General features: G+C 42.0%; 1 protein-coding gene across 1 annotated transcript in view; it reads right to left on the bottom strand.

Annotated features, from left to right (window-relative positions):
* Positions 1-19,587, bottom strand: part of Selp (selectin P) — a 32,991-nt gene extending 13,404 nt beyond the window's left edge. Inside the window, exons 1-8 of the mRNA XM_023708639.1 lie at positions 19,518-19,587; positions 11,843-11,933; positions 9,717-10,103; positions 6,645-6,752; positions 5,807-5,992; positions 4,272-4,457; positions 2,831-3,016; positions 668-853 (exon numbers count right to left, since the gene is read on the bottom strand). Of these exons, the coding sequence (XP_023564407.1) occupies positions 668-853; positions 2,831-3,016; positions 4,272-4,457; positions 5,807-5,992; positions 6,645-6,752; positions 9,717-10,103; positions 11,843-11,933; positions 19,518-19,520 (1,333 nt within the window). The 5' untranslated portion in view covers positions 19,521-19,587. The remainder of the gene's footprint in view (positions 1-667; positions 854-2,830; positions 3,017-4,271; positions 4,458-5,806; positions 5,993-6,644; positions 6,753-9,716; positions 10,104-11,842; positions 11,934-19,517) is intronic.
* Between the last annotated feature and the right edge of the window lie 5,502 nt (positions 19,588-25,089).

Here is a 25,089-nt window from a genome sequence, read left to right on the forward strand (position 1 = left end):
TTATACCAATTGCATTATGGTAGGAGGATGATTCAAAAAAAATTCATACCAGAATGCTAACTATGTGAGGGTGGAGATATTTAAGAGAATATTCTTCATTTTTCTATCTTATCTTTCTGTAGATTTTGTAAATGAAAATCTTGCTTTGTAAAAAAAAAAAAATCAGTATTTGCCATGAATGTAACTAAAAAGTTGGATAATTGAGTAAAAAAAGTGAATGGAGAATATAAAAAATCCATCTACACATGGATGAGGAAAGCCCATTCTGTTCCATAAAGGATGATCTAATATTGAGAGTACACATGGCTTATAATATCAGGTGCATTGCAGATGAGAAATACGTAGGATCTGATCCTCCGTTCTGTGAGTTCTGGGGCCTCTGCGCTATGGAGCACTTTCTTTGTCTTTCCACTGCCCTCCACTTTATCCTAAGTACGTTTCTCTAATACTGATCTGACAGATCTCTGAGTATGTTTCAGCAAGAGACCTATAAATTCTGCCCCTCCCATTCTACTGTTCCTCCCGATAACTCCTAGAGGGAAAGTGCCGGATCAGCCATGAGGCAAACATTTCGAACTGCTTTTCCTCCTTCTTTCTAGATATTACTACTCTACATACAGCCTTTAAAATCATTGCCTCTAATTTATACCCGAGAGAGTCCTCTTACCCTGGCATGCCGGAGGGGCAGCGCTCCAGTGTCCAGTAGCCAAGCACTGTAGTGTCCTCGCTCCTACCAGGAGCGAGCCTTCGTCACAGGTGAAGGCACAGACTGACCCGTAGCTAAAGGCCCCGAAGGGGTGGGAGCAATTCATCTGGGCCTTGCTTGGCATGGGGAGGTCGTGGCACTGCAAAGCTAAAGGATGAAGAAGGCAGGATGAGTGAGCGGCAATGCCTAAGCATTTGTTGGATTTGACACATTGATCTTTTCTAGGGCCCAGAACAAGGCTACCTCAGTTGAACTTGCTTATCTTAAAATGAAAAATGTATCATTCAATGGCACCCAGAGGATTTTATAAGGAATATATTAAACCATTAATGAGTGTTTTGACAATCTGTATCAATAATTTTTAAATTATCACACTTTTGAACCCATCAATCTCTGCTAAGTATAATAAAGATGGAGACCAAAAAACAATTCAGAGATTTTTATCAAGATATTATTTGTAAAAGCAAAATATTGAAAGCAAGCATAAATGCCACTAATCTGAGGCTGCAAATAAATTATAGTGATCTCTGCAAAGAATATTAATGGTCTCTGAAAATTATATATCTCACTTTGGAAAGGTAACCTCTGCATGTATGATGTTCAATAAAAAAGCAGAATAAGCATAATGCACATAATCAATTGCACCATGATCTTAATCAAGTAAATAGGTGCTCATATATGCAGATGATATTCTTTCTCTCAATTGAGATAGAAAAAAATTAGTGAATATTTATTAAATTAAATGTATTATAATAAAAGACACGTTGCCACTACTCCCTCTCAAAATACTCCCTTTTGCTTCAAAAATGCTTATTCCATTGTCCTTGACACTTTCTCAAGCAGTTCTGGTTGTCTCCTTGCAGTGTCTTTAGTTATGCTGCTGTGGCTGCCTTGATGTACTGAATGATCCAAAATGTTGACCTTTCATGCTCATTTTGACTTTGGGGAAGAGCCTAGAGTCACACAGAGCCAGATCTGATGAACAAGGTGGATGAGGATGCACCATGCTGTGTTCACAAACCTGCCCTGCCACTGGATGGCACTCGGTGGCAGCATTCACAGTATTTTTTTAAAAATCGTATTTCATAAAGACACTCATGAAAGAGAACTTCCAAATTGCTTTAGAAAATGGCAAGGAGTGAGTTTGAAGGGGAAGCAAGAGTCAGAATTCCCTTCCTGCCTCTGGCTGACTTCTGTTCTGTTGTAGGCAGAGCACATTTGTTCTCCATTCACCTGTAGGTTCTCACTCAGAGGGCTCGCACATCTTAAATGCTGAGTGTGATGCTGCTGTGAGCCCGGGTGCACAAATATCACATCCAAACTCCTTTGCAAACCACTGCTTCATTTTAAAATCAGAGTAGATACAGACAGGGGGACCCATCAACTGTGGACGGGTCTCAGTAAATGGCAACATGAAATGCCAATATTATACGAGACTCTGTGGGGTACAGTCTGTAAATAAACAGTCCTAGTGAATTCCCTGTGCTGTAGTCCTTGTGTAAGAGCAAAACATTGAAAACACAAAGTATTGAAAGAAAATCATTTTGTCAAATCAGTCACAGAAATATGACTTGTAAAGTCATCATTTCCTTAATATATATCTCTATCTATCTATCTATCTATCTATCTATCTATCTATCTATCTATACTCATATATATCCCTATATATAGATATATATCTGATAGACATTGTATAGTTGCTTTTATGTGCTAATTCACCATAACTAGTGAGCTAGGAAAGCAAGGCAGATGACAGTGTTGCCCATTTTACAGAAGATTTGGAGCCTCAGGAAGTCCAGAAGCTTGGTGATCAGAATGACAGGCCTGGACAAAATGCCCTGTGCATTCCTCTTCCCCATCCCATGCAGTTTCTCCTGCATCATTCCTTTCCTCTACCAATCCCCTCCTGTCAATCCAAAGACCCTATTGGCTAGCCTGTAATGAATATGTTGTGCCTGGGACTGGCTTTGCTCACCAGTATGACCCTAGTGCTGATCTCAAAGAGCCTGGCTAGAGTAGCTTCTCAGCAGATGTCTCCTGGATAAGCCTGTGACAGTGTTAAACACAGCTGGTGGTGCCCTGAGTGCCTGAAGGCACAGAAAAAGTATGTCAGTGTCACAGTACCTTGGCAGATTGGGGCTGGTGCTGTCCACTGACCCAAATCACCACACTGAAGGACATCAGCTCCTTGCAACACGAAGCCCTCTGCACAATGGAAGCTGCAGTTGGTGTTGTACTGAAATGCGGCTGATGATGGTGAGCAATCCATGCCTCCGTGGACCGGGATCTCCAATGGGTCACATGTGGTAGCTGAAGGGAAAAAATTATTGGAAGCTGAAACATGGAAGGAAGGGTCCACTTCTCCTTCAGAAGAGACTCCTGAAGATGCTGTGTTTCCTACCCACATTGTCAATAGGTTCACAACCTCAAATCCTCCCTTTCCAAAAGGAAATCTGCCTTCTGTATGCCCACTGTCTGGCTCACTCTCAGCCACCCTGATCTCAGTTCAGACCCCCCTTCTTTAGAATGCCTTGCTGCCACTCTGATCAGAGGCAGGAGCTGCTCTAATGCGCTTCCCCAACCCCTGCCCTTGTGCTTTTCACACTAGTACCCCACAGTGTCCTTAGGGCTGTAGTTGATCATTCAGTCATATCCCAGAGCCTGGCTTTTGATATAGGGTACATCAAAAGTGTCCCTTAAATAAGAATTTGCATATGTATTGGATCTGGAAAGAATAGGTACAGAAAAAGGCTGTCTTTATAAGGAAAAAGCTGAAATTGCATAGCTTATTGTTTACTGCTACCTAGAACTGTAAAAGGTCTATATGATATTAAAGGTCTATATGTCATGAGCAGAGGATGTCATCCAAATCATAATGCAATTGCCAGGCGATTACAGCCCAAGTGAGTTCCTGATAGCAGTCACACTCTGGGTGACCTAGGTTCTGAAAAAATGCTGTTTCCCTGTGCTTTCCTAGGAGGCCTTTCAGGTCAGAGCCATTTCTGGGGTTTTGGCCTCTGGTTTAATAGAATCGAGGCATTTAAAGAACAAAGATACCCTAGTGCATCTCTATTGTTTTACAGACGAAGCCAAGGGTGTGAGACAATCAGAAAATTCAGTTCTGTGATATAGGTAACGGCTTAGGATTGCATTACACGCTCTTCTTTAAGAAACACTTTTCTTTGCTCCTCTGCCAAAGGCTACCCCCAGAGTCTGTGACTGGGAATCTCTGTCTGTCTTAATAGGCACTGCTCTAACTCCCTCTCAAACTTAAGGCGTTGTCCTGCAGCTTGGATATGCTGAAGAAAAGAGTCAGAAAGTAAACTGCACCAAGTGCCAGCTCTGTGCTAGCATTCTGTACATGCTGTTTCACTGCATTCTTTTTGTATACTTAATCCGCACAATGCACCTTGTAATTTTTATCCCCCTTTCACAGATGAGTAATTTCCTGGCTCTAGTTTCCAGAGCCTAGCAAAGGCCGCCCTGACATTAAGAGCCCTTGGTCTTTCTGCTGTGCCATGACTCCTTTATGGGTGCCCTGGGAGCTGCTAAAGAGAATTCCTACCTTCACAGGCTGGCAAGGGTGCGGTCCACTGACCAGAGCCAACACAGCGGAGTGTGTCCAAGCCCTTCACTTGGTAGCCAGGTTGGCACCTAAATTTGCAGCTGGAGCCATATGCAAAGGGGGCGAGTGGATGTACACAGTCCATGGTTCCACTGTGAGGGGCTTCCAGGCGCTGACACTGCACAGCTTCAAAGAGAAATCAAGGACAAGGGAAGAGAAAAACACTGAGGATGAGGAAAAACCACACCACAGATGAAGAGCAGTGGTAGACTGCCTGTGTAAGCAGATGTGGGTCTCAGAAGGCCCCAAGTGTCCAGACAAGGAGGACTGTCCTCTGCATGACTCAAATCTCCTCGGAACATAGCTCGATTTTCCCCCCTTCATTCCCTCTTTCTATCCCTCTTTTCTTTTATTGCTGATGTTGGGGATTGAACCAGGGCCTGTGCACTGAACTATATCTCTAGCCGTTAAAAATATTTTTAAAAGCTCTTCTGATACAAGGTCTTGCTAAATTGCCTCATCCTCCTGGAGTGCTAGGATTACAGGCATGCACTACTACAGCAGGCTCCCAAGCCCTCTTCTTAAAACCCTGTATTTCTTAGACCTTTATAAACCTGTCCTATAGGTCATCTACTGTCTACTTACAGATGTGGATGCTACCCTCTTCTCTCACATGTGGAATCTCAGTGAGGCCCTTGTGAAACTGTGGGTTGAGTTTGGGGGACTAGAACAATTCTCATTTTACTCACAGTAAAATAAGCCTCTTGTTTTTCTAGCCTGATAGCATTTTCTCATCCTAGATTTAACGAACTGGTTAGTGGCAGGTGGAAGGGGAATTATATTTGGCCAGCTTCTCCATAAGATGACCAGTTTCATCTACTCTCCAAGCAAGGGGTATATCTACATCCTAGGTCCTGACACTCCTCTTCACTTGAAGGAGGGGGGTGGAACAACCCAAGACTCTGCACTGTACCACCTCTGGCTCAATTCTGCAAATCTCTCTTCATGACTACAGCTACAGCTCAGTAGGGACACTTCTGCAGAGTGAAAACAGGTCGGCTTCCAGAGTGGTGCTGGGCATCCTTGGGCAAGTCATGCCAGCACCTGGAGAGCCATAGGATGCTGCAGCAGCTACACTTTCCCGAGGGCAGGCAAGGTGATGTGCTTTGTGCTTCAGTGTTACATTAAACAACCATTTCCAATGATCCAAACATCCTTGTTTTTCATTTAAGGAAGCTAGGGTTAACTTTTTCAAATCAATTATCCAATGGCCAAGTCCTCATCAATGCACTGATTACGTTGTGATTAACAAAGGGAAAGGAGAGTCAAGGATTGAGCTGACCACTTCCATAGTTACAGAATACTTGGAAAGTAAAAATTTGTGTTGTTCTGGTTGACAAATAACAGTGACAACTAGACCTGTCCATTTAATGTAGATTTTCATTAGTTCTCCCATTTTTGGCTGGAGAAATGTCATCCCCCCACCCTGCCAAATCCCCCTTGTCAGTGGGAAAGGAGGGACAAGGTCTACCTACCCACACACTGTGGAGGTGTATTTGTCCATTTTCCAGAAGCCAGACATTTGGTCTTGCTCGGTCCGTCCAGCTCATACCCTGGAGCACAGTGGAACGTGCACTCTGAGTTGAGAGAGAAGCTGCCCAGGGGGTGGTGGCAGTTCATGGATACATGTTGAGAGAGGCCAAATGCACCACATTCTTGAACTGTGGGAGACAAAATGTTGAAATGTTCTGCTGTAGACTGAAAGTGTCAAATTTGCTACAGGCAGTAACTGTGAAACCCCTTCACCCTTTCCTTCTAGGCTTTTCATCCAGCTGCCATTTCTGCTTGGTTCCTTTGCATCGTCTGCATGTTGGAAAGTGGTCATTCTTTGGCTGTTTTTAATTTCAGTTATCTAAAATTAGCCTGACAAGGTTCTCTTAGTCTTGCCATTTTTACAATTCTCCTTTTTTTCTCTGAAATTTTATGAGTAAATTTTTGAACAGGATATTAAAGGTTGAAGGCAGACCTTGCACTAAACTACATCCACATGCCTTTTTGTCTGTTTGTTTTGTTCTAAGACAGTAATATTCACTAAGTCTCTAAATTCCCCTTGCTAGGTTCAGATTTGTAGTATTTCCTGCGGCAGCCTCCAGGAGTGCTGAGATTACAGCACTCTCACTTTCTGCCTTGAGCGAGTTCTCTACAAGAGTAATTTCACCCAGACTATCTAGTGATGAGTGAATGGAGCAGACTAACAGACAAAAGAGGGGGCATGAGACTGGTCTGAAGAGTCCCCAACATGACTGACTTCCTGGCATCACCTGTGGCATTAGCTTAGTGGCCCAAACATTACCAATGGAGCAGCAGCCTCACCGTATTCACACTCTGGCCCGTAGAAGCCTGGGTAACAGGAGCAGGTGTAGTTCCCGATGGTCTCAATGCACTCCCCTTGTTGGCTGCAGGATGTGGGCTGGCAGGAGGCTGAAGGAGTACAGTTGGGTCAGAACCTTGAGCATTACTGAGGTGGGCACACAATCAGCCCCTCTCAGGCAGATAGAGCTGGCCAGACAACAGACAGCAGCAGTGCCATCTCCAGAGCTGACTTTGTCCTCTGCAAATGGCACTGCAGGAGTTTCCTGGAGGAGTGCTGGCTCCTCTCTCTTGGGGCATGTAGCATTTCTTAAGGGATCATTGCTGTGTATGGACACAAAAGGAGGAACCGAGGAGCCCCAGCCACAGAAGGCTGTTGGACAGAGAAGCTTTTCTGTGTGGTATGTTTGGATTGCAGTTCTCTAACCAAAAGGGTTTCTGCCCCATGCTAAATGTAGCATAAAGATAAGAAACCAGATATGGAAGGAGGGACCATCCTCTTAGGGGCTGAATCCTGGCCCTGCTGCCTACTCCTGAGTAATCTTCAGCGAGTTACTTCTCTGAACCCAGCTTACCTAGTATCAGGGCATAATCCCTTGCACTTTTCATTTGCTTGCTCAAGTCTATATACCAACTATCATACAATGAGAGAACAGAGAAGCAAAATGTGATGCTTAGACCTCACCATGGCCAAGGACAAACAATCTGAGGGGATGTCATAGGCCTACATGTGTCAGTTTACTGAACATGCTGTGTTTAGATGGTGTGGTCCCTGGCTGACCTGCCAGCCCCTGCTGGCTGGCTAAGGCACTGAGAAGCAGGAAAGAGAAGGACCAGATTTCCTTCCTGTAAGAGGCTGGTTGAGGGTGCACACATTTGGTAGAGGTTTAGCATTAGAACTGATACTGTGAATGCACTGAAAATGTTCTTACTGTTTTTTTTTATTTATGAGGTCAGAGAGGGTATTGGACTGTTTTCAGGTGGTCATTTCCTCTGCAGTAAGCCCTAACACGTGTTGGGACTTTTCTCGGGAAACATAGCCTAAGAAAGATCAGCACTCACCTTAGAATGAGCTCATATCCTATAAAAGGCTATTGTTTAAATAATTAATATATGAACACATTATTTACAAAATAATACATGATTACTTGACAAGGAATTCATGAGAGTGTTTCCCTTACCTAAAAGGATTGGGTGAGAAGAGAAAAAATGAGGAAGGATACCCTCTGCCTGGGTTTGTTTAATGCTGCGTACTATTGAGCACCTCTGAGGTAGCAAAAATCTGAAGAATTGAGAACATACACAGCAGAATATGGCATCTGAAGGTCATTTATCAAAGATGCTTCTGAGTGTTCTCTTCAAAAATCCCTGCTCTGGAAAGTCCAGAGGGCTCCTAGCCACAGCGTCATGTAATACAAAGGGTAGGACACCTCCCTCTCTCCCGGAAAAAATCAGGAAGATGCTGTCAAAGGCTTGTGACTGCAGGAAGGCTGTGCTTTCATGCACGTCTGCAACCTTAGGCCCAGAAGAGAAGGGGATCAAACAGACTCCTGAGATCGCACCTTCGGCGTTTCCCTTTCCTGGATTCCTCCCTTCAACCAAAATTCAGGGAACCTGAAACTGTTTTGCTGTGGAGAATGATCTGTAAAGCCTTTGCGATTCTTTGTCACATTCTCAAATTGTCTCATGAAAATGTTGAGCAAAGAGGGTGGGGGCATGGAGCTAAAAACACTAATTTTGGAGTCCACATGGGTCTGAATCTGGCTTTACCAAGAACTAAATTCAGGACCAGGGGATGAGAATCTAATAGCTCTGAGCACTTTTGGCTTCAGCAAGACAAGAGTAATCAAAGGGCCGGTGCAATGAGCTTGACATGAGGACAAAATACAGATAGTGCTAAGTGAACAAAGACACAACAAGATTAACCAATAGCACAAAGTTGCTAGCGCACCAGCACATTTTGGCAGTCAGGAGGTCATACAGCAGTATCTCTTAGGGACAGTACCAAATTCCCTCCCAATTCACGATGTGTGCTTCTACAAACAGCACAGTGAATATTTAAACCTCAAATAAAAACTTACTACAGTAAAAGACATATTACTATTACCACTCCCCCAAATTCTCACTTTTTAAAATGCAGCCCAGTCTTCTGGCCACTTTTTGAAGTAAGTCTGGAAATCTTTTGACCTTGTCTTTAATTTTAGTTGGCTGCTGTGGCTGCCTTAATGTCCTGAATGATTCAAAACATTCACCTCTTATGGTCATTTTAGCTTTGGGGAGGAGCCAGCGATCCCAGAGTGCCAGATCTGGTGACTAAGCTGGATGGGGATTCCCCCGATGCGTTGCTGAGCCTGCCTGGCTATTAATTGGCCTCAGCAGCTGAATTCACAATGTGTTTTCGCCACACCTGCTAAAGACTCTGAGGAAAGAGGACTTCCAGAGCAAGTTCAGAAAATGTCAAGAATGATGGGCTAAATGTGCTTGAATAGAGGGAGAATGTTTTGAGGGAGATTAATGGCAATGTGTCATGTAGCATAATTTTTTTAAATGTAAACATTCACTTTATATTTTGATTACCTCTGTATAGCCTCCCTTATTACGACATACTGGTGAGGAAAACTCATTGGCATGTCCAACCTGTGGGCCATGGGGCACTGAACCATTTAAAAAAATGTTACATTAAAATATTTTGAAGGGAAGTTTTGTGACTTAAATACATTAACTCTATGGTATATTTCATATGCTGTCCTCTTCACTCAGTGAGGCCCAGCAGCCAGTGGCTGGACACCCAGAGTCTAGACCTAAAACTTTGGCAGTGAGTTTCCAGGCCTAACCTGGTTTCTGCCCTCATCCATCACCTTAAGAAGCTAGAACATCCTGAGTGGAGAAGACATGGCAATTCCCTCTAGCTTAAGCAGCCAGCCTTCTCTGGCCCTGCGGTTCGACTCTGCAAGGTGCTCACACACTGCTTAACAGGTCACTCCAGGGGTTTGTATCCCTGCCTCGGTGACTCCATGTCTGCAGCTGAGCAGGCCTGGCATTTTACCCCATCTGACTCCACCAAGATGGCCTCACCTGTGTAGCACAAGGCCCGCTTCCGTTTGGTGCAGGGCTCGTCGTTCCACTTGCCAAGGGCGTCCGGCCTCTTGATGTATATCTCCACGCAGTCTTGGTTGTTCCCCTTGTTGTTGGGCTCATTGTCAGCCCAGTTCTCTGCCTCCTCCGTGAGGGACTTCTTGGTTCCCACCCAGGTCCATGTATTGTTGATCTTTCGGATCCCAATCCAGTAGTACGAGCTGTAGTAGGGTATGACGTCATTGAGGTAGGCAATTTCATGTTTATTCTGGATGGCCACTAAGTCTGTGAAGTGCTTCTGACAGAATATCCGGGAATAATTCCACGTGTATGCTTTCGTGGTGTAGTTATAGGTCCATGCTGCCGCTTGCTTCTGATTAGTGAAGTCTAGAATAGAGAAGGATAAATAGCGCTTTAGTATCCCTGCCCATAAGAAGCCTGTGAGTCTAAGCACACTTCCATGGAGCGATTTCTGATCAGACGATGAATGCCAAGAACATGACTATCTTATGTCAAATGTGATTATCTTAAGGCAGAAGATAGTCTCCACAGTTCATCTAGAAGTATATGCAGAGTCAGAAAAAGAACATGTCCTCTTCTGGAGATTCCTGATGTTAAAGATTTGGAATCTTAAAATACTAGAGTTGGAAGGTCTGACGAATGGATAAGGAAAATGTGGTAGTATATGCAATGGAACACTGTTCAGCCATAAAAAGGATAAATTTAAGTCATACATAGGAAAATGAATGCACCTTGGGACCATACTACTACCTAAATAAATCAGGCACTGAAGGCTAAATATCACATGACTTCTTTCATATGAGATATCCAAGATGTAGTTAAAAGAAGAAAATAAAAAGAGAGATGGTAAATAGTAGGGAAGAAAACTGTGTAGAAATGAGGAGGGGATATGGGGAAAGACCGGGGGGGGGGCAAAGTGGGAGTAACAATAATCTCAGCGCCATATGGGTATGTCCCAGCTCCCCAAACTGAATGTGCCTCAGATGTGTACTATGTCTTTAAATAATGCTACAGTTGGAAGGTTGAACTTAGAGCTCATTGAATTTTCTCCTTTCCTTTTCTAACATGAAGAGATATATTAAGGAATTTTCCCAAACTTTTAATGCTTCCTCCCCCTGCTCACCTCCACTTGCCCAAGCAAGCTGGCTGTTCCTCCTCCCGGGATCCCACTGTACCATCCCTGCCTCCACTAGCCGCACTGCCATGTGCTGCAGGGCCTGTCTCTGTGGGATGGTCCCTAGCTGCTGAACTGGGAATCCCTGAGGGTCTCATTTTAAATCTGGGTCCTTCACACCCAGAAGAGAGGTTGGCACTTAGTAGACACCACAGAGAGGTTGGCCTGAGTGATCCAGCAGGTATGGCAGAGGCAGAGGTAGAAGAAGATGAGCTTCCCAGGCTCATTCCACTTCTCCTGGCTGCTTCTGCTTGACGCCACTTCATCCAGGTCTGCTTGCTCACTTGTTAAAATGGGCCCTTCTTTGTGAGTGTTTGTGACACCAGTGAAGTAGACAAAGTGCCCTTCCATATAAAGGCACTAGAGTGCTGTTATTTCAGCTTGTGGGGCCTCACCAGGGCGGGGGAGGCCAGTTCTCAAGTGAAGAGGTTCACAAGGCTGGCAAGCAGGTCTGGAAATGCCCTCTTCCTGTTTATAAAGCCTTGTTTCTACTCAGCCCTCTCCCCTGTGGCTTGTGTGGGAATCACTCGTATTTCTACCTTCCTCACTGAGAACACTGGTGTTGTTCTACCTTAGGATTTCATTCTGAGGTGGCCAGGGCACGTTAGGATTTCGAAAGATGAATACAAAGATGAATGTACAAATATTATATATTACATCTTTGATGTCAAAGAAATTATTTTAAAGAAATTCAATCATCATTGTGTGTCCCTACAAGTTTTGTAGGCCTGTGCCTACTGTGGTCCTTCATGTATCAGTTCGCTTCTGAAGCTTTTCCCAGGAGCACAATGGTGTTGACTGTGTTTTTCCAAGAATCTGGGCTTGGAAACTTTTCCCATTTACAATTGTCTGTAATCCTCAACTTCTCCCATTCACTTTGGGCTCTGCCCAAATTCTTCAGGATCTAGTGAAAAGTTGGCCTCAAGCTTACCAGAAATGAAGACACCAAACCAGAGGAGATGGGCAGCTCTGAGGACTGCACCCTGGAATCTCAGGTTCCAAATGGTTTTTAGGCAGTTGGCCTGAAACAAGAAAAGCAAACTTCCTCTTAGGACAGTATCGGTACACAATCAAGGTGGCCAAAGTATTCACTTAGGAATCATTAATTGAGATAATATTGTCTGTTTCCACTGGAAGGATACAGTAAGCCCTCAGCTCTCTCCTGGTTTCTCTCTATTCTGCCCCCCAAATCAATGCACAGATGGACAATGGTGACAAGCCTGAGCACAAAGCTTGTTTCTTCCTTCATATAAGTATTTATTGAGTAAACACTTTGTGCTGTCATTATTTTTTAAGGTACATTCTTAATACCCATGTAAGAAAACCAGTAAGTGCATGAATATGGCTATCATTATTATCCAACACACTTCCTTTCAGAACTGCTGGGTTATGACCAACAGCAATAAGAAGTCACAGTTTCCCTCCCAGAGTCTGTGAATACTGATGCTGAGAAGTAGGCGTGGCTTGTGTACTTACAAGCTAGAACCCTAATTAGCTGACTTGTGATCAAACACTCAGCATATCATAGTATTATGATTTATGGTGCTTGCTGTTTCTTTGCTTGATATTCTCTTAGTGGGCCATTGGAACCCACTGAGTTCTTCCAGGGTGGGTTGCAGTGCCAGCAGTTATTCCTACAACGTTCTACTCAGTACCCCAAAGAACCCTCACAGGTGCACAGCAGAAATCTTCAAACCAGGATGATCCTGACTTCCCCTTGTATACACAAGCAAGGAGAGTGAGGATTAAGTCTATATTTAGAGCTCAACTTTTACATTTTCCTGAAAGCTATCTGCCTAAAAATGGGGCAGTATACAAGGAGGTAAGGGGTGCAGCCCTTGATTTCCTATCACCATGCCTAAATCTACTCACTGCTTCCTGTTTTAACGTGCTTGTTTAAAATCTTTTAAAATAAGATTTGGTTTAACTAACACAATCCAAGCCAAGTTACTGTTTCCCATTTTACTTTTCTTGCTTATTTAATCTTTTAAATAATATTTTGTTTGAATAAAAGTTCCTCAAATAGTCTCCATCACACCAAAGAAAACTGAGATCAGAGATAGAGATAGAGAGGAAGGGCAGAGGTGGGGAGGAAGGGAGGGAGAGAGAAAAAGAGAGAGAGAGAGGGAGAGACAAGAGAGAGTTAAAGACACAGCATGTAAAAAAGGAAAGTGTACATCAGTGTGTGCTCCCTGCTTTAATATGATCATGCTTCTCTCTCTCTCTCTTTTTAATTTCACCAAATACCAAGATTTACCAGTCACAAATTATTTCAGGGCTCTAGAAGCTGTAAGGATTCCCTAACATTTCTCCAGGACTCTGCAGCAGGCCTTTGGGTTGCCATGCTCAAACTAGGGTGGCCACTACTCCACGGCAGTGAGACTCAGAGAGTCTAAAGGTTTTGCCCCTGCTGTGTCTATGTACATCATGTTCATTGAGTGATTCTTATTCTCACAAGGTATATGAACTTTGAAAATAATAAGTAGTCTTCAAGAAATGTGCACATACAGCTTTTAGGGAATTTTTGAAGGCTCTGAATTCACTAATTCTGTCCATGTTAATGGATCTGGGCTCATATCTGTGTGAATCATAAGGCAGCCCTGTGACTCCATGGCAGCTGATGGGCCTTGTGCAGGTGGATGGACAATGACAGGGTCTAGAAACTTTCCTTAAGGAGTAATTTTCCACCGAAACTCCCTAGGGTGGCTGAGCTTATCAGATCTGCCTCTGTCCTTTAGTACAGCCTTCCAGTTAGAGGGGCTAGGAGGCTCTGGAGAGGGGCTAGGAGGCCCTGGAGTTGGGACTCTGTTAAGTGAGTGATGTGTTACAGCGGGAGGAAATGCCTCTCTGGGAGAAGCAGCCTGGTGCTCTGCTAATCTTAATGCTCTCTGGCAGCCTGGCTCAAAGCGGAAGTTGCTGGAAAGGAGTCTGACACAGGGTCTGTAGAATAACATCCTGTGCCTGTGTAAACCTTCACTGAGGCCATGGGTACATTTGCTGTTACTTTCTGAAAGAGCTCAAAGGGACTGCAGGACAAAGAAAAGGCAGAGAAAGCAGCTTTTAGGTCGAAGTTTGCCCTCAACCTCCCTTTTCAGAGGAACAGGTACTGAGTCCAGCAAGAGTCTCCTAGTTTCCTGACAGCTACAGAGTCCTTTTCTGTCCATGCTGTAGAGCACAACTGGGCACTCTCAGAGTCAAACAGTGCCATTCCTTGACCCGTTAGCCATCTGTTCTGGTCCCATCGCCCTCTTGCCCATTGCCTAACTGTCCTTCCAAACTGCTCCTTGAGCTTTACCATGAAGGTCCTAATTATCAAACCCTGTGAAGTTTTTGCACTCCAGTCTTCCCTGACCTTTCTGCAATGATGCTTGCTTTTGACTACTTCCTTTGACTTGAAACCTGTTCAAGGCTCTTCTCTAGTGTCCTAGCAATTGCTCTGTCTTTCTCTGATTCTTCCTCAATCTTCTGCCTTCTTTTGCAGAGGTAAGGCTTTCCCTGGCTTCTGGACTTCATGACCCTATTCGATTCTCGTTTTTCTCTTTTTCCTGAGCATCCCTGTGGTCCTTTCTTTGCCAGAGGCCCTCAGTCAGCATCTCTATATCTGATATCTCTCCTGAGTGTGAGGTCCACAACCCAAATGCACAATAGACATCAGCTGTCAGAGGCTCTTTAAGGCAAGGAATGTGAAGTAGACCTGAACTGCCAGCTGTGGTAGAGCAGATGCTTGATGCTTAATGCTCAGTTAGCATTTTATGGGTGAATGGATGAGTGGGTCAATGATAAATGATGAATGAATGAATGAATGAATGAATGAATGAATAATGGCAAAGAAGATAGAAACATGCTAAACAGGGAATATTAGAAAACTAAGTGATAATTATAAGTACCTAAAATTATACTAGAGATGACATCATAGTGAAAGTGAATTGGGATTAGAATACAATAAAAGCACCAATATTCTTGTCATTTTCTTTCCCCATGTTGCAAAGGAGCAGATATGTAGGAAGAAGTCTGCAGGCCAGATGTGTGACATGAGGACAACAGGTAATGAAGTTGAATGTCATGAGAATCACCCTAAATGAGTAGATTTAATGATTCTTTGCATGTTGTCATGGGTGTGGTTGTAGAGATTGAACTCAGGGCCTTGCAATGCAAGGCAAGTGCTCTATCACTTATCCATATTCACATCCCTTTTCAAAAATTTTTTTTATTTTTTTATTTTTTATTTTTTTTTTTGGTGGAACCTGGGATTGAACTCAGGCCCTTGCACTTGCCAGGCAAGCGCATATTCTACTGAGCTATCTCCCTGGCCTCCAAAATTTGTATTTTTGACAGGATCTTTTTCAATTGCTCAGCCTACCCTTGAAATTGTGATCCACTTTACCCAAAATTGGTAAGATTACAGGCATGTGTCACCATGTCCAGCCTGGATTTTAGCTACTCTTGCCACAAAAGCCAAAATTAAGTAATTATTTTACTATCTATATGTCTTACATGTATGTAGTATTTTTTCCCATTAGTTATTTCAATAAATGTTGATTGCTTGAGTATCTAAAATATATCAAGCGCTTTTCTGGGGACCAGAATTAAAATGCTGAAAGCATATACAATTCCTGTCCTTCATACATTCTATTAAGAGAAAGACAAGGAAACACACAGCACCAAACATCCAACAATACTATGCAAGTAAATATGAAAAACACAGGATAGTAACAGGTGTGAAAGAGAGAACTATAATGGGGAGGGGGTGATAGTGGCTTATGTCAGACAGGAAGTCAAGACACATTACCTAAGGAGATGGTGTTTAAGCCAATTCAACAGCAGGATGGCCAGAAAAGAACTACCTGGTGAGAAACAGGAGGAAGCGCATGAAGGGCAAATGAAAAGCTAGTTCAAAGATTTTAATGTGGGAGTAAAGTGTGACATGTTCAAAGACCATGAAGACATTAGTGGGGCTGGAATGAAATGACAAAGGGCAAAAGATGACAGGAGTTAGTCTACCAAGCATTCTAGATATTGCGAGCCAAAATAGGGGTGAGATTTTATTCCAAGTGCCATCATAAACCAGGGAGGATTTGGGGGGAGATAGTGATATAGTCTGAATTGTACTGAAAATTAGGGCATCCTAGAAGTTCACTGGCAAGGTATTTAACCCAAAGGTATCATTTGGGCCTCAAATACCAGGCAGCAAGAGGGATCCAAGTGCAGGGTTCTGAATAGAGAAATATCATGACCAGATCTATCTGAGAATAGGGGATTTTAATGAATTAGAAGCAGGAAATTTGAGCTTCATAAACAGGACCCTATTGCAATGGTCATGGAATTTAAAGAAGGCCTGGCCTGCACTGGGGTTAGAAAGAATGAAGAGGCGAGGAGGAATGAGAGTTTTGGGGGATATAGAGTGTACATCTCTTACCAGCAAAAGCCCAGGTGTTACAAGACATTACACTTATTCCAATATTAATTGCCTTACATTTCTGAGTGGTGGCGTGGTGCAGCTATCAACAGTCCCATTTTCAAGGTAGAAAAAGACACAGGGAGAAAAGAGGTTGTTTTGGGGCCAAATAGCAAATTACATTTAAAGATGGGCCCATGACACCAATATTTAGAATCAAAGCCCATATGCAAATTAGACTACCAGTCATCATTCTTTAGGGTAAAAGTGCTAGCACTGAAAACAAAGTAATAGCCAGCCAAATAGCTCAGCAGATTAAAGTTCCTGCAAGCAGACACAGGGGTTAGGGGTTTGATCCCCAGGCCTGCCATTCCAGCCCCGTCCCTGGGGTGTGCTGAGATGGCAATTGAGACTGGGCTTGGTGGCATGTGCCTGTAATCCCAGCGCTTGGGAGGTTGTAACAGGTAGATCACTATGAGTCTGATCTAGTAGTGAGACCCTGAACACCCTATAGACAAAGAATACCAAAAAAAAAAAAAAAAAAATTGAAGAAACAAAACAAAGTAACATATTTAAATCATTTTTTGAAAGTCTGTTGGACCATGTTGAATTATATCCCTACAAATACAAAGAATTTATTCTAAAACTGACTTTGTTGAATTTATGTTTTGTTTTTATATTAGAAAGATTAGAAACCCAGAGGCAAAATAATGAATGTAATTGACGAAACTAACATATCCTACCCTCCATGGTTAGTTCTATAGTCTTTTTAGTACTACTTGTTCTGAAACAAGTCTTTTTGACTTTTGGGAATTTGATTAATAAGCTTCCAAGGGTAGAACTCTGAAGATACACATTCTAAGAACTTCTGGGAAGCTCACAAGTATATTAGCCAATCAGGTACATTTTGAAAAACAGGTCATGAGATGAAAACTAAAAGAACAGATAAGATAGGCATGGGCTGTAAGTGGAAAGGAATCCAGACCTACTCCTTAGTCCCCTACAGCCTTCATTAAGATCAGCATCATTTATCTGTAAACTAATCAGAAACTTCTCTGAGACCTGATTGAAAAGATCTCACCAGCTAGACCTTAACTTCATGTGCTCAGGTCCTAGAAGTTAACTGAAGTCACTGTCTGAACCTAAGTAGAGCTTAACTGGCAGATTGAACCCAAAACCTAGGAGCTGAATGTATGTGGGCATAGGTGGGTGGAGAGGGCATGCCTATGAAATACTGAAAGTATTCCCAGGGCTGGTGTCTTTGGCACTTCAGTGCAGAGTTCCAGCCTAGTCATGGCATGCCAGTAGAGGAGCTGCTGAGCATAAAGCGCTGGAGGTGGTACAGTAGGATTCCCCTAGGAGCCACATGGAGGTTGGTGAACTCCTATGGTTGTCTATACAGGTGAGTGTTTATCCATGTTTGTTTTTTCATTTAGGAAAAGGAATTATATCTTTTGTCAGAACCCTAAAGAGCTCTATGATCCAGAACATTTGTATCTTTGGAAAAGATATCAAATAGAATAGAAGGAAGAAAGGAATTAACTGCTCATTCATTTCAGCTGACTGATTCAGGATGACGTGCAAAAAGATAGGACACAGTGACCCACATTTTTTGGCCATAGTGACTCAAGTTTAGGGCAGGCTCAAACTCTTTCATTTTATCTTCTTCATCCTCTTATGCCTGTTTTCCCCAACAAAGAAAACTCTTGCTGTAGTTATTTGAAAGGGTGCTGCAGTAGAGCAGAAATAAAAGATGACTCAGCTATAAGCTCTCCTTTCCTTTGGAGTTCTTAAGAAAGGTGTCCAACACAGAGACCTGTCTGGTACCTTCCTATCCACAGACAGCAGGAATTTGGATTCTGGGTGTCTTAGTTACTTTCCTTGTTGCTGGCACAAAATATCCAACACCTGTTGGGTTAAATGAGAGGTTTCTTTTGTCTCACAGTTTGTGGAGGTTCAGTCTACAGTTGCTTGGCTCAAAGGCAGGGTACCATGCAGAGGAGAATTGCTCCTGGCATAGCAGGTAAGAAGCAGAAAGATCACGCAGGAGCCAAGAAAGGAGAGAGACTCTTCCCGGCCATGCCGAGTGTAACACTCCTCTTCTGATTAGACCCCACCTCCCAGGAGTGGGTCAGCTATGTAAGCCCCCAGAGTTCAATCACCTTCAAAAAACTCCATGAGGCTCTTTGGAGGGGAGGTTGTATAAAACAACCAGGGTATAAACCACAACACTGACTATGTATGATCCTCCTATCAGTTGGGGGCAAAATTAGAGATTGAGATAGTCTAACAGTATATATTTCATCTGCAACAATTTTACTGACTTCAAAATGCCTAGTTACCTTTGGGTCTTCTCTGGATCTCAAGCCTCATTATTCACCAAGAATTTTCTTTTCCTGAACATTAATAGCTGACACTTATTAATCACGGTGCCAGGATCAGATCTACCTCCTTTTCAGTACAATCTTATTTATTCTTACAGTGAAGATCTAAAGTAGAGTACTATTACTATATCTAATTTGCAGAAGAAGAAATTAAGTCACTAAGTGAATAGATAAGAAAGAAATAGAAACCATGTAGACAGTTTAGATCAGTCCCAGAAGATTCCTGGAGCTTGGAAAAAGAAATAGGAGGGCTAGAAATCAGAAACCGTTGCATTGTTGCCTGGTCCTAGTGCACTTGGTCTGCGTGCCATTTATCTCAGGGAAAAGAGCAGTCTTGGGAAAGGGGATGGCAGGTTTACCAAGATCTATACCTCTAAGAGAATCTCTAGGAGTTCTAGTAGTAAGACAAGAGCCATGGACACCACGGACCACAGATCCAGACCTTGAGACCATCAGCTCTACCAGTGCAGCCTTCAGTAAAACACCTAACCTCTGCAAACCACAATGACTTTGTTTGTAAAATGGAAATAGCCTTGACTCATAAAAATGTTGGGAGGGTCAGTGGAGATAGCAAGTTCAGAAATGCAACATGTTCCCAGCTGCTGAGGAAGCTGAAGCAGGTGAATCATGAGTTCAAGACGAGTCTGGGCAACAAAGTGAGAACCCATCTCAGAAAGAAAAAGAGAAATACTTACAAATTCCAAAATACAATTCAACAGAAAACACCATGGCTATTACTATTTCTCACTTTCTTAGTCTGTATCTGCCCGATCCAACCCCAAATCACAACTCATCTACTTCTCACACAAAAGGAAAAATGAACTTACCATCTCTTTTGTGGTCTGCTGGCTTTCTGCCTTCTGCTCAACCCAAACTTCTTATAGTCTCGCTGGCTCCACGCGGTGTCAGGCTGCTTACAAAACTACTTCCTATTCGCTTTCCAGAAATTCACCGCCTTTCCCAGCCTTTCCCTTTAAGTGACAAAGTTGATAATTCAGGACCAATGTTGACAATTTAAAAAGGGCAGTTGTCAAGGATGCAGGGGTCACCCCTTTCCACGGAAGATGGTCTGGAGACAGGGACAGATGGGAATCAACTCTGGATATCCCTGGCTGAGCCAGGCAGGGCGGGACCAACACCCGCAGGGGTCAGGTTTCCTTTGATTAAGATAAGAGTCCCAATTTAAGCTCACACATTGGGAAGACTGGCTTTGTGTTAATCAAAAAGTCCAAGTGTAAATTCCAGTTATTGTGAAATGTCAGTGAATGTTTATATTTCCATCAGGCTTCTAAAGGAATAGAGTTAAAAATAGAAACAAAAATGAATTGGGTAAAAAAGGGGAAAATCCAGTCAAGGAATTTTGGCATTTCCAGAAGATGGTTGAAAACAATTTTGGAGTGACATGTAAAAGAGATACAGACCCTTTGACAGGAACTCTGGAAATTTTCAGGGGCAAAAATGTAAAAATGGAATGGTTAGTATTTCTTCTCACCGAGTACATGGGACTAAAAGGTTGTTGCCATACTGATTAAGAACTGGGATGTGGTATTAAACCTGTCGACATCACTGGGTATATGTTAGGTAAACTATATCTTTCACTTGTGAATCAAAATGATAAAGAGAGCTTACCTCACAAGGTAGCTGTAGGAATAAAAGTGTTCATACATGAAAGGGCTTAGAATAATATCAGGCACACAGGTGACCCTTGGATATCACCCCTATTATTTTTCTCAAACAGCAGAATCCAGTGTCAAGTATATTAAGTATCAAGTCAGAAAACCGTAACTCCAGTTTATCCTCTGGGATTTGGTGCTGTGCAGTAGTACTTGTTGTTCTTCATTCCATGATTGCTATAGCTTGTAAATAAGTATTTCATGGATAGATTTTTTTTTTTTAGACAAAATCTCCTCTTGTAACTCAGGCTAGCTTTGAATTCAGCAGCAACCCTGCCTTAGCCTCTGGAATGCTGAGATTACAGCACCACCATACCCAGCATGGGTGGATTTTTAAATGGAATAAGATGGAAAGATCTGGAAGAAATTCCAAGGGTAATGATTAATTAAGGAGCATGGAGCAGCATTTGTATTTTAGGTTTTGACACCAAGAAAAAGGGATGAAGCATAGAGTAGAAATAGAAAGGGCAGTGCAGGAGGTGGTCATGAGCGATGGATGTGGACAAATTAGGGCAGCTGCAAAACAGGAAGGGATGGGCAGCATGCGAGGCAGCGTGATGTGGGCTCAGAGTCCCGAGCCCAGAGCCAGACTGCCTGGCTCCACCACCCACCAGCTCTTGAGCTGTTACATTACTAACCTCTGTGTCTCAGTCTCCTGGGTTGCATGAGTGTGTAGGAATGGCAATCACCAAACACATGGAAGTGTGAGGCCAATAAAATAAATCTAAGTCTTTGGAACATGTCCCCAATCCATTGTAATTGCAATAGTAGCTAGTATATATATATAACTTGTCTCCATGTCCTTCTCTTCTCAGTTTTACTCTCTAACCCCTGTTTGGGCATTTTTGTTTTTTTATATTCTAAGGAAATTAAAGAGTGCTAGGTAGAATGATAGATTCTTAACAATATGTGCTTTTAAATTAAAAAACAGTGAGTTTTAGTGAACATGAAGCAGAGAAAGATTCCTAGGAGTAAATGTCAGCAAGATGGCACAGTACAAGACTACAGTCTTCAGTTTTCCCAGAGAAAAACAAAAAGATAACTATCCACAAACCATAATCCAGGAAAGCTCACAAGTGTGCCTTAAAATATTCAACACCGCAATGAGCCCAAAACAGAGACTGTCCACACAAAAAGGGCCATTAGTGAGATCAACACGCAACAATTCCTGGGAACAGCCTAGAACAAGTATGAGTCTCTGTGGCCTCTGCCCAGAAGGCGTGGAGTAGTTGAACGGATAAAAGAAAAGTCCAAACTATATGCTGCTCGTAAGAGATTTCCATCAACTTTCATGATGCGTGACACTGAGAGCAAAGGCGTGCAGAGACGTTCCATGCAAGTGGAAACAGAAGTGGAGCAGAGGTAGCTGTCATTATAGCATATGACGAAGACTTTAAATCACAACTTCTAAGAATAAAGAAACAAAGATGATTTTTTTACAGTAAAACTTTGAGTTGTAAGAAAGTTGTTCTCCAAGACTTCCATAAGGTGAACAAACATTTCTAGTAAATTTTCGCTTGCTAAAATGAGCATTATCTAGGAATATGAGTAGACTATGATGTTCAGTATCCCATGATCACTACTGAGTCAATGGTGTCTGTCTGTCTGTCTGTCTGTCTGTCTGTCTGTCTGTCGTCTGTCTGTCTGTCTGCCTGCCTGCCTGTCTTTCTGTTTCAGGGACTGTAGGTGATTGTGTCCCAACAGCAAAAGGTTATAGAGATCTCCTCTGCAGAGGAGGAAGAAAAACGCAGAAAAATTCCTCACTTCAAATGAGATAAAATATGCATAAAATGTGGGAAACAGTCAAAATTTTATAGAAAAGCACCACCTGAATAAGGCTGTAGCAGAGCTAGCAATGAATCTATTGATTTATTCATTGAATCTGTTCAATGATGATGCAAGGTGCCACTTCTGTGAAATCCTCAAAGGGAAGCAAAAGCAAATGTCTTTGTTTTGTTTTGCAGAACCGGGGATGGAACTCTGGCCCTTGCGCTTGCCAGGGAAGCACTTATTCCACTGAGCCATCTCCCCAGCAAAAGCAAATGTCTTTGAATAGTTTTCTTACTAAAGATGGAGGAAAGGAAAAAGACTGCATTGAGCCAACACACAGCAGTGATTCCATCAGTGACAGTGACAGTCACCCTACACATCACCCTCCTCTCTCTTGTCTCCCTCACATCAGCCACAGTTTTCAAAGGAAAGTGCAGGTTAGCTTCTCTATTTTTCTTCATTATTTTATATTGCAGTACAGATATTTCTTGTTTAGAAGACTATTTGTTTAGTGATGGTTTGGATTTACTATTAAGGTGTACTACTTGAAGCTGCTACAGCCAGTTGGGCTTCTGACCTGAATTTGAACTTCTGAGGATGAAGGAATATGAATAGTGGTGAGGGCTTCTGGCAGCTTTTTCTATACTGTAATTTTTGTTGATTATATTGTAGTATAGTACTATAGTTTTATGTTCTGTTATACATTACAGCACTGTAGACAAGAGTTATGCAAATAAAAGTAAAGTCATCCCATTGGCATTTCCTTTGACCATGTTTCTTGTTCTCTTTCTTTCTTTCTTTCTTTCTTTCTTTCTTTCTTTCTTTCTTTCTTTCTTTCTTTCTTTCTTTCTTTCTTTCTTTCTTTCTTTTTGTATTTTATGGAAGAGTCTACAGGGTGCTCAGGGTCTCACTACTAGATTGGACTTGTAGTGATCCGCCTGTTTACAGCCTCCCAAGAGCTGGGATTACAGGCATGCACCACCATTCCCAGTCTCAATTGCTGTCTCAGTGCACCTTGGGAGTGGGGCTGGCACGGCAGACCTGGGGATCAAACTCCTGGCCCCTGTGCCTGTTTGCAGGTGCTTTAATCCACTGAGCTATTTGGCCAGTCCCATGTTTCCTGTTCTGAATGTTGTAATGTATGTACTATATAAAATTCCTCACTTAGCAACAAATTCATTTAATGACCTAGATGTGGGCATATGAATTGGTTGTTAAATGAGGGATGTCTGAGTTGTGATCACTTTTATATAGATATTATTGGATTGTGAAATGAATCCTGAGTTTCCAGATGGGGAAAGTCACTTTAATATACAAAAGCTTACTATTATGGGCTACTGGACTATTTTGGAATATTTTGCTGAATTCACACAAGTATAATATTTAAATGACAAAACTAAACAAAAAAGGGGATACAAATGAACAACAATTTTGTATCTGTGTATTCAACATAGTTAGGATAGACATACAGCTGCATTCTCTTAATTCAATGGATAGAGAGATTTGTTCTAATAGTGTTTGTAAGCAGGATATCATGTCTGCATCTTATACAATGAATAACCAATAAGACAACAGTGTGCAATGTATTAATTATTGAAACTGTTTTACTAATTGGATTTGGAACTGTCCCATTGCTATTTCTTTCTTAATAAAATTATGGAAAAAATAACATACAAGTGTTTTAGGTTATAACCATGTTTCTGGAATGAATTATGCTCCATTTTCTTGTATAGTGATACAATATTGCATAATAAAATTGTCATTTCATTAATGCCCCTAACATCAATACAATTACGTATATAAAACAAATATTAATAGACTGAAAGAGAGAGACAGATTATAGTTTTGTAATAGTTGAAGAGTTCCCAAGATGAATGTAATTATTATTATGTACAGTGGATCCCTGAATTCCCAGGGGCTATCTGAATTGTAAAAAACTGCAAATTTTAGATATGATCAGAGAAATGCTTATAAATATCAATTTCTACAGTTTATCCCCTAAATATGTTGTGTTTCCTGCAGTTATGTAATTTAACTTAATAAAATACTGTTTAATAAAGTCTTAGAAGGTGCAGGGCATTTTGGTAACATCTTAAGGATCTTAAAACTCTAAGAACAAAACCGAGACCACTGAAGATAGTTACACATGACACAGCAACCTGTTGTGATGCAGGGATGCTGATGCATCTGTTGAAGATGGGTTACAGGGCAGCATCCAATCAGCAGCAAGAAGAACTTTCTAGCATTTTTGGATTGGCTACTTGCAAACTGCCACCAAAATAAGCAATTACAGAAGATATCTGCGGTTTCTGTGAAATTGCAAGGGTTTGCACAAACAATTATTACAATAGATTCTAATCTGCAAATGAATTCTGAACTGTGACTTTGCAGGGGTATACTGTGTTGCAAATAGACACCAAAAAAATGACAGTATAGGACTCTGGTACTTCCTCTGTAACAAAGGAAAGATCATTCAGATGGAAAATGGATATGGAAATAATGGACTTGAGCTACATTTTAGACAAGATGAGACTCTTAAACGTACAGGAAACTTCCAACCCAAGCAGTTCAACCTTTTTCAAGTAGATATGAAGCATTTTTCAAAATAGATCATGTATTAGGTCAAAGTACAAGTCTCAACAAGTTTAAGATGACCCAAGTCATTTACAATCCTTTCTCAAAACAATGGTATGAAACTACAAATCAGCAATGAGGAATTTTGAAAATTTCACAAATATGTGCATGTTAAACATGTCTCAATAACAAACGTATCAAAGAAAAAATTAAAAGAGAACATTTTAAATATCTTGAGACAAAAAAGGCAGCACACATGTTAAAGCTTATGGGATACAACAAAAGCAATTCTAAGATAGCAGCCTATACCAATACATTTCTACATGAAAAAAGATGACGAATTCCCAATAAACATCCTAACCTTAGTCTTTTTTTTTTTTTT

Source organism: Octodon degus, unplaced genomic scaffold (genome assembly GCF_000260255.1).
Source record: "Octodon degus isolate 3935 unplaced genomic scaffold, OctDeg1.0 scaffold00423, whole genome shotgun sequence".
Classification (NCBI taxonomy): Eukaryota; Metazoa; Chordata; class Mammalia; order Rodentia; family Octodontidae; genus Octodon; species Octodon degus.